General features: G+C 40.8%; 1 protein-coding gene across 1 annotated transcript; it reads right to left on the minus strand.

The window, feature by feature from the left end:
• Positions 1–28: 28 nt before the first annotated feature.
• On the minus strand, positions 29–8485 carry LOC139454250 (kielin/chordin-like protein). The gene is made up of 10 exons (XM_071235860.1): positions 8414–8485; positions 8113–8235; positions 5628–5744; positions 4831–4968; positions 4051–4182; positions 3499–3522; positions 2879–2996; positions 1655–1746; positions 710–824; positions 29–174 (listed from the first exon to the last, which is right to left on the minus strand). Exons 2-10 carry the CDS (start codon positions 8156–8158, stop codon positions 48–50), a joined length of 909 nt encoding a protein of 302 aa, XP_071091961.1. The 5' UTR covers positions 8159–8235; positions 8414–8485; the 3' UTR covers positions 29–47.
• Positions 8486–10759: the final 2274 nt, after the last annotated feature.

Below are 10759 nucleotides of genomic sequence, written 5' to 3' on the forward strand. Positions count from 1 at the left end.
TTGTATTGAGTACAGTATTTCAATCATTTCAGGTGAAATATGATAGTTTATTCTGGCACATAGCCAGCAGGATAGTTGATCTTGACATTGGAGGGACAGTTGGGGGTGGGGCAGCACTTCCCGGGGGCGGGGTTGTCCAAGTGGCAGCTTGGCAGCAGGTTCCAGTTCACACACCTGGGGAGGAATATAAACATTGTCAGTTCGGATGTAACATGCTTGTGAATTATCATTTTAGCTTAGATTGTTTTGTCATTTAGTTCAATGTCTCCACCAGGTGTATTGCTTTCAGAAATGATTAATATCATATGAGTATGATAAGGTCCAGGGCTGGGATTGGTAACTCGGGGACTTGGATCGGGTGGGTCCGGAGTAGTACCCACATGACTACCCGGATGCGTCACATAACATATTGTTTAATTACAATAACAATGAAAGTCGCTTATGTTTGCACTGCTTTCTGACTATGCTCACATTCTTTCTGACGTTTATACATTTAAGTAAAGATAAAACTACAGTGTATGTGTTTTATATGTGTATCTAATAGTTTTTGCCAGGGCTCCGGTAAAACCATTTCCAATCGGACATGTACCCAACTCTTGAGACCTACAGTGGGTACCCGGGTAGTTAAGTTGGACTCGTCCCAGCCCTACTAAGGTCATACATGTTCAGGATCTCTGTTATGGATGACTCTGACAGTCAGTGGGTTCACCTGGATTTGCACTGGTAGTGTCCGGTCTTCCCATCAGTGCAGGTGCAGCGGTAGTCGCAGCCGTCGACCCAAGTCTGACCCTGTTGGTAGGACTGACCCTTGTACACACACACATCTGAAAACATGGTGGAGACATTTTAGTTTAGCTGGCAAGAAACTATAGAGTGGAGTTTTGCTGGAATTCATTTATCTCCTATACTTCATGACACACGATGTAAACATGAGGCTTTACAACAAATATTTTCCTCTCTGAGATCTGCTGGAATATACCATCAATACAATGTAAATTTTAATGCTATTTTTTGAAGAACCCAACTAAACACATTTGTCATTGTTGGCTTACAATCCCAACCTGGAAAAATACATAGGCGATCCATCTTTTAAAAGTCAATATATGATTATGCTCTTATTCAAAATTATATGTGATAAAAAGTATGTTTTTACAATTGAAAGACAAACTATGAATGAGTGGTACATATAAGTAAAAGAAGGTATTAGTTTAAAATTTAAATTCTGCCTCAATCAATGAAATGACATGAGTTGGGCACCTATTGTTTGAAATTGTACATATAAGTTAAGTAAGAATTATTTATAAAATTTGAATTTTGTCAAAACATTTAAAGATGTGACAGTTGTGCACATACGGACAGGGGTAGGGACCCCAGACTCGCGTTGTTTGTCTGCACAGACCCCCGACTCACGTTTGTCTGCACAGACCCCCGTCTCACGTTGTTTGCACAGACCCCCGACTCACGTTGTTTGTCTGCACAGACCACAGACTCAAATTGTTTTTCCTGCACAGACCCCCTACTCACGTTGTTTGTCTGCACATACCACATACTCAAATTGTTTGTCTGCACAGACCACAGACTCAAATTGTTTGTCTGCACAGACCCCAGACACACGTTTGTCTGCACAGACAAAGGAAGGACTCCCTGTACTTACTATTAAGGCTAGGGCAGTCAGGTTTAGCACAACAGGCTCCTGGTTGCTTCACCATCTGACATCCAGCTGGGAGATTCTTGTAGTTGGGGCACCTGGAGCAGAGTAGTGTCACATGCTAGCACAGGAACTCGTTATTGGTCAGTAAATATAAATTTATATACCCCTATATTCTCTACTTACATATTGGGGTATATCAATTTTTATTTACTGACCAATGACGAGTTCCTGTGCATGCTAGGGGATGCTTCAGATTGTAACATTCAAATACAGTGAAACTTCGTAAATCTGGACCCAGCTTTCCTGAAAATGACTGTTGTGAAGATTTACATATATACACAGGTCATTACGCTGTACTATGCATCAGGGTTTTGTATTCTGGGGGTCATATTGTTTTCTACTGAAATGAGAATAATTGTCTGGTTTTACTTTGTTGAAAATGTTTTCAAATGGACCGTTCTCTGTTAGATTAAGCCGTTATAGCTTTTTTCAATCTGCGATAAATGCTTATGAATGATAGGTTTAATCTACGTCCTTCAGGACAGGGCAAGTGGAGCACCATGCATCCCATCTTCCCGAGGCAAGAGAGTTAACTGCCTTTAAAAGTCCAGTTTGTGGAAACTGGACTTTAAAAGTCAGTTAACTCCCTTGCCTCGAGAAGATGCATGCATCCTGGAGAGTCCGACAGACGTGTAGCCTCTGTAATCTCTTGTATGTCAATGCACTTACTGTCTTACTCTATGACCTATGGTTTGTTATTGTTTAACGCAACGTGTGTGACGTCATCGTGCCCAGACAGCGCTAGTGTATGGGTTGCCTTGTCCGATTTTCCGTTTCTTTTTCAGGCTAGCCACTTGCTGACTGTGGCCTTTAACAACCCCCTCACTCACTCACTCACTCATATGCACGCCGGGGATGCCTGCCCCAGGTTCATTTAGACTGACACTTAGTCCCAGAAATGTTATCTTATTTAAAAATGTATATCTACAAAATGAATAAGATCCAAATTGAGCCTAGAACGGTCCTTAATTTCAGGAGCTGAGGCAATCTAGACTTGCAAAATACTTCTAGACTAGAGTTGGACTCCTTTTTATTTTATTCTCCAGACGGCCTAAGGTTTATTGAAAGCCCTGGGTTAAGGAACCCACCTAACTCATCTGGTCCACATTGAGGCTTGGTACTAATTTATGCGTACTGGATAAACGTTGGGTCAGTATTGATACTTACACAGACTGACAGAGGTATTTTCCAATCTGAGCACTGACACAAGTACAGTTTTTGTCACAGCCATCTGCCCAAGAGTCGCCTTCGTTGTATGTTTTGCCCTTGAAAACGCACACTTGAGCTTTTGAAAGTAAGAGAAGGTTCACTCAATACATCATGCTGCTTATTCATATTTACACTTACAATAACTATACATGTACGTGTTATATATTAAACTCATTGTAATGGGCACCAAAGTAACATTCACTTTTTAAGTGTTGTTTTAATGTAAACTTCCCAGCAAAAGAAAGTACACACCCATGTTCAATGGTGGCTACAACTGAAACAAACACGAAGTGGTTTTCGATGGTGATTTATTTAATACGGGTATCATAGTTGTATTATGGGTCTTCTGTTTGCAGTATTTCAGCGAGAGTTTTCAGCCTACTGACGTTTTGAAAATGTTTATAATTGTTGGGTCTAATCAAATTTTCAAATGTATAGTTCCTTTTGCCTTGCAGTTTATGTTAAGTAATAATCATACAATTATAATGACATTTTCGGGAACAAGAAGGAACGTCATAAAGGAGCATGACATGTGAGTTGATATGATACAGAAATTCCATAAAATCCTGACAACTTACTTGTTCCTGTGATGGCACCATTTGCTGTTGGAAAAATAATAATTGCTCATTAATTTTATTGAATTTATACTTATCAGTAATTGATTGCCTCTTATGTACTGACCGTTTAGTCAATATTTATCAAAATGTATTTCAGACCATTTTCACCGAGACTGTCTCCGTGGTCGAGTGGTAGAGCGGAAGGTTCGGGGTTCGATCCCTGGCCGCGTCATACCAAAAGACGTTAAAAGATGGTATTTGTTGTTACCCTGTCTGGCGCTCGGCATTAAGGGGCTAAAACAAGGACTGGTCGGCTCGGAGTCAGTATACTGTGTCTGAGTGGGGTGTTCATGTTAAACTGCGGCATGGTATCTCAGTGAGCTAGCACTATAAATCGGCATCAGTCCGGACTAGTACAAACAGCCACACAAACACACACACGTACATGCACGTCGTTATATAAGTGCAGTAATCTTGGACGCGACGTTAAACCCCATTTCACATCACCTCTAGTCGAGACTATTATTAAGAAGCTGCTGGCATATATGTGTCAACAATAAACAAGTAACATACGGCATAAATTGCAGTACTGTGGACAGTTTTCCTTGGCCCAGTCCGAATACTGGCCACCACAGACTGTCTTCCCGTAGGCCGGACAATTGTTCAGCTTGTCAGCACAGCTCCCGCCCAGAGCGCTGGTAGTTTCTGGAATAAGAGGTTTCCATGCTAGACGTTAGAGTGTCGTTCTAATAATATCGATACTACCATAACAAACATATATGTTACACATCCTCGATTAGCCAGTGTATTCTATTTTATGGTAAGTACAATACACTGGATAATCGAGGGTGCTGTATTTGTTACTCATGGAACACTTCGTTTCCAGAAATGTAATATTTTCCTGAAACATGTAACAGTGGCTGACATTTGTTTTGTTTTCTTGTTCCCCGTTGTATGCCGTTTCCATGGATACAATGAAATAACTTATACGATAGAACCGGATTCTGTTCTATATATGGTGTTTTCTAGTTGTCTGACATATCATCATCATCATCATCATCATCATCATCATCATCATCATTATTATTACATGTATATCGCCACCATAGGTATCAACATAAAATGTACTTATATCATCTTTTCATAATTATTATTAACGTAGTTAATAAGTGATTGCGTAGCTTATATTTTACTCGTCACGCCAGAGGTCTGGGTTCGATTCCCCACATGGGTACAATGTGTGACGTCAGTTACTAGTGTGCCAGGCCGTCCTATAGCTGGAATATTGCTAAAAGCGGTGTGCTGCTATACATACATTGTTAGTGATTGATTTCGAATCATAATAATACTTACGACAAAGGTCACAAGTTTTTTGACAGTTGATCTGGGCGAACTCAACATAGGTAGAACACAAGTCACCTCCAAGGTCGGCACAGTTTGGCAGCTTGTCCACACATTGTTGTGAAGAGGGACTGGTTTGTGAACTTCCCGCTAGTGAAGTATAAGCACCGAGTGGCAACGATTAGTATGAAGATCTGACCTGAGTGCACTATCGGTGATTTCAAAATCAAAACTAACTGTGATTATATACATTTTTTGATAACCGAAAACTGTTAATAATTATGGCGAGGGGGTCTGTAATCTGGAATGCAACACAATAAAATAATCTGATTGTAAATAAAACTCTTCTTTTTTTTTAAAAAATCTTAAGAAACCCTATCTTCAGCCTGAGAAAACAGTACAGCCTAAATCTTCAAAGAATATGTCACCCGTGAACCGGGTTAGAACTGGTCTTCAGCAACCCATGCTTGTCGTAAGAGTTGCAGATGCAGTTGCAGTTGTTTTATATACAGCCTTTGAATAACGAACCCGGTGCTGGCTTGTTTTTCGTTATTCGAAAAACGAATAAGGAATAACGAACCCGCTGCTAACTTCAGGCCCTTTACCCCCCTACCCTTTGCCATCGGTGCGTAACGAAACTATGGCGCTCATGCATATGCATCGGGGTCAATCGTCGGGTCGAGGTATTTGTTCCCGTGTTTACCACTGGGATGACAGGATCACCCAAGTAACGGTAGTACCCAGTGAGGCTGTTGTTTCGTTTGCAGCTGACCAGAGAAAAAGTACAGTGGCGCTATCTGTATACTCACCACAGAATCCGCAACAATTGGCCTGCGCCCACTGCGTGTATGTTGAACAAACGTCTTTCCCATAGCTCACACAGTTCTGGATCTTGTCTGTACATGTCTGGCGCTTCACGATCAAACCTGATACCCAAATAATAATAATAATAATAATAATAATAATAATAATAATAATCATCATCATCATCATCATCATCATCATCATCATCACAACCATAATAATAATCATCATCATCATCAAAATAATCATCATCATAATCATGGTGAGGATGATGATTACTAATGTACATTTATAAGGCGCCACTGCATTCATAAAGTGAACGTTTACGAACTAATTACTCCGGTCACTGGATCACAGTGCGCACACATTTAATTATCAGCTTCCTGGGGAGAAAACTATCTAAGCTGCATTGTGAGGCACTAGAAGGTTTACAGTCACTTTACCATATCATCCTATCGGGTACCCATTCACTGCAGAACTGAAGAACATTTCGTTTGAGGAGACACCACTTGTAAGCCGTGTTTCAGTGGGGGTCAGCACCCTCCAATACATTCCAAGGAGCCATGTTGCCGAGTAGAACGGTCACCCATCTCAGTGCCGCCACACATACACACACAACACGATACAAACCAAACCAAACCAAACCAAACAAATAATTGTAATTTTCTCAAAATAACGAAGACACAAAAGGAGATTGTTTTCAATAAGCCGCTTTCTGGAGATTGATTGGAAGGCTGGGATAGCCACGAATAAGGGAACGGTCATCTTCCCGAAGCCATCTTCCCGAGGCAAAGGAGTTAACTGACTATAAAAGTCCAGTTTCCACTGGACTTTTAAAGTCAGTTAACTCCCTTGCCGCGGGAAGATGCCCGAAGCAAGAGAGTAAACTGACTTTAAAAGTCCGTTGGAAACTGGACTTTTATAGTCAGTTAATTCACTTGCCTCGGGAAGATGGGGAACGGTTTGCTGTGATCTTTTTATTAACCATTACTGCCCTCACTAATTTTCCTTCAGGCGAAAACAGATTAAATTTAATGTTTTAATCCTTTCATTAAGAACATAGATGCTTGACTGAATCGTGTATACCTCTGCAGGCAACGGTTGATATGGAAGTAATAATGTTCCTTCTGAGATCGGTAAACATTTATTCATCTTCCAATACTGTTTTCAACATTAACGTGTTTATTGCATATTTATAGTTGCAGATAATTTTCTTAGGATTTCCCCTCGTGTCTTAAGGGGTGGTGGGAAGCCTAGCAGTTAAAGCGTTCGCTCGTCACGACCAAGACCGAGTTAGAATCCCCAATTTAATCCCCAATCCAGAATTTAAACATGTTTCAATAAAGTGCACATTTTAAGCAATAAGTCAAATAAGGATAAGATAAGTATAATATATTTTGAAATTAGATGTGCAAATCAGATACACAGGCACTTGCCTAAAACATGGAGCACCAGGACTTACAACGAACTTGGTACTATAGCATCTCATGCTTGTCGTAAGAGGAGACTAACGGGATCGGGTGGTCAGGCTTGCTGACTTGGTTGATGCATGTCATCGTATCCCAATTGCGTAGGTCGATGCTCATGATGTCAATCACTGAATTGTCTGGTCCAGACTTGATTATTTACAAACCGCCGTCATATAGCTGGAATATTGTTGCGGCGTTAAACAACAAACAAACAAACTAACTAACCATTAACCATGACAAATCTAGAAACCAGTAAAAAGCTGAACATGAGAAGCCAACAGGTTCCCAAGACAAAGTCACATCTAGTTCGGCTAGAATAGATTGTGAACTGGTAACCAACCGAGGAATACATTTCGTCAGCATTTAAAAGACCTGTCACTCGCCCAAAATTAAAAAGAGCAAACAAAAAGAACAGGCATTAATACGTGTTAGAATGAATGAAGACATGTTAGTGTTAGACATTCAGAAAAGCATGTCAGCTCGGTGTGTGAGGAAAACCTTAAGTAGCGTAGTCGGAGATCAACGGATCCTGGAATGCTTAACGGACGCAATTCTGCACATGAAATTTATACGAACGGCTCCCCTTGCCCCCAATTTTGTGTTAGCCGAAATTACAAAATAGAAAATATATGAAAACACATAATCCTTATACAAGCGTTTGGTTTCATATTCAATTGAGCTTTAACAAATATGTATTGAGTGAGTGAGTGAGTGAGTTGGGTGTAACGCCGCTTGTAAAAATATTCCAGTTATATCGCGGCGTGTCAGCTTAGTGTGGGAGGGAAGCCTGAAGCGATGCAGATCTTAGACGTTTACCACTTCGGTGAAACCCTCGAGCACGGGAATGGTGCTGACAAACCTAGAAACATAATCGGGTTGAACGGGATTCGAACCAAGAATCATAGATTTCTGGCGTTCCCAAGGGACGCAACTCTGAACAGCGAATCGCGGCGCCTTAGACGACTGGGCCACCTGTGCCCCCCAAATATGTATTGAAGAGATTACATGTACGTGTACTTACCCGATACCGAGGCTAATAAAGACAGGAGTATAACAAGTTTCGTCATGGTGAATTGTATGAGATGACTTGTATGTTGCAGTGGACGGGAGATGCTCTGCTTTGGGTTATATAGCGATGCTCCACCTACCTCAGTTATAACGAAGAGATTAGTTACAGTCCTTGACAAGTGACCCCCGCCCATGTTGTACGCTCACCCCCGTTGTTTGCGCGGAACTACCCCCACCAAACTGTGATTCACACACTGATAATCACCCCCAGAACTTGTTTGAAACAACGTCATTAGAGAAATGGGAAAACTTACAAGTCTGGGAAGGAAAACAGGGTACAGTAGATAGGGATTAACTGTCTGTTGATGCGGTCCACCTTGTCAAATAAATATGTGGACTTCGAATCATGTTTATTTCGGATCCCAATTTGGGATAAAAAATGTGCCGAAAACAGCATTCCTTCTAATTTTGGACTTTCTTTATCTTTTACGTGAGAAAGAGTAACGAGATAGTCTAAATAAGGCCATTTTCTACATGTCTCGTCACAAATAAAACATTCCAGAAGTGCATGGACTTTTAATTAATTTTTGTAAAATATCAGCTGAGAAATGTTGAGGATGAACTTAACTTGGTTCCTAAATGACATTGGGTATTTCTGTGTTAAAACAGTAACTGGCATATTTGAATTTAATTATTCATCGTTATGTTTCGTGATGTTATGCTTTGCATTGAAATGTCTTTTCACCTTGGAATCGTCAAAGTGAGCTTACGTCATGCATGGGTGTGCGTCCGCCTATAATCAAATTTCATTGTTTCGAGCAAGTGCGTGTTTGGTTTATTGCAGTGAACAGTAATTCAGGTAGGGGCAGACCGTTTGATAAAGGGGTGGTGTGGTGTGGGGTGGTGGCCAAGCCGTAGCCAGCTCCGCCAGTGGAGCCCTTCGTCTGCAAATCTCCAAATACACTAATTCGTGAAATGTACTACAATACTTATTCGATGCTCTACCTTTCTTTAAAATGGGTGACCGAAAAATATGGATCGGTGATTTGTTGTACATGTACCATATCCTCAATGGACGCAGTTCAAAACCGAGCAATAATGTTTTTCATGGGACTGAGAGAGTATGACCAAATAAGGCAGTCAGCGGGGATATAGGTTGGCTCCCACCCACAGTACGTCAATGGGAAAGTGTGACCAAGCTCGACAAACATCTCAGTCAAATTCCACGAGACAGTGACAAGGAAAGTGTTCAGCTGGACTGATCTAAAGGCAGAAGTTAACAAAAGAAATTGTAACTTCAGAACCCATACTAAATTCAGAAGTCTCCATATTGAACAGTTTTCACCTGACAATACATTCAATGTCCATATGATCCGAAGTAAGAGAGACAGCCTTCACTAAATATCAACAAGTCTGGCACACAGCAGTAAACTGCATTCGTCACCACTCGCCCCTCTCCGTAACCTGCATTCGGCTTGTCCCGGAATAACACGAGTTAGTCACGAATGCATTAAACTGATCTCTTAGCAACAGGGGCAACGGAAGGGAGAATCTACGCCCGAATAGCACCTTCAAATCTGAATATAATGTGGAAGTGTATATCCGTATTGCAATGGCAAGATGTCACGGGAGAGCTCTGGCGGTTTCCAGAAGTGGCGTGACTCCTATTCGTATTGAAACTGGGCGCTATCAAAACATCCGGGGGCACTGGTGGCGCAGTCGCTGTGCTGAGTTGCGTCCCTAGGGCACGCAACAAACCTATGATCGTGGGTTCGAATCCCAGTTCGCTCGGATTCTGTTTCTAGGGTTGTCAGCACCATGTCCATGCTCGTGGGTTTCACCAGTGGTAAACGTCTAAGACCTGTATGAATTCGGGCTTTCCTCCCACATTAAGCTACCAGATAAATGGTGCATCTCGTGTCATGGTTCTATGACGTCACACGTTATGCGTTATGAGCATCTGTTCAGACAACATACCAGTATGTTCGTTTGTGCATCGAACTAATCTAATATCTCTTGAATATGAGTTAGTCTTCATATATTAACCAACACGTTTGGTATTCGCGTTTCTTTTGGCGGTGAGTATAAGTTTAAGCTGGTTTTATTTTATCAAGCCCTTTATGTGCCAAAACCTGCAAACGTATTTTAGATAAACGTCAGCACTTCCTGTATCGAAGCTAGAATTCAACGTTTTTATTCTATTGTATTTTATATTCTTTTATTTTTGTCCCTTGTATATAAGATTTGCTGTGTTGTATTCAATACATTATAAACCACCAATTATATATTTCACCAATTGGAGTGGCTCTTTTCAGTTCCTATGAATTTTATTTTATATAATTATATGTGGAAAAATGAGACTTTAATAAATTGTCTGTTTGTCTGTCTGTCTTCCTAACACGCCCAAGTGATGCAATTCAGCACTGTTTTAAAGTGGTTCTTTGCCATATCTGGTAGTGATGGAATCACTCTTTTAAATTTGAATTTTGAATTATTCAAAACAATATTTGGTAGTTGGAAATATTGTATTGAGGCAAAAGACAACGTGAGTATAAAGGCTAGTATTCACTTTTGATAATTACATGAAAGACATCAGCTGATCAACATTTACCAACGTGTATTATTTTACAGCCACGTCCTGAAACGTCAGTCACTCTGGT

The sequence above is a fragment of the Haliotis cracherodii genome, unplaced genomic scaffold (genome assembly GCF_022045235.1).
Source record: "Haliotis cracherodii isolate W230 unplaced genomic scaffold, xgHalCrac1.p SCAF_10, whole genome shotgun sequence".
Lineage (NCBI taxonomy): Eukaryota > Metazoa > Mollusca > Gastropoda > Lepetellida > Haliotidae > Haliotis > Haliotis cracherodii.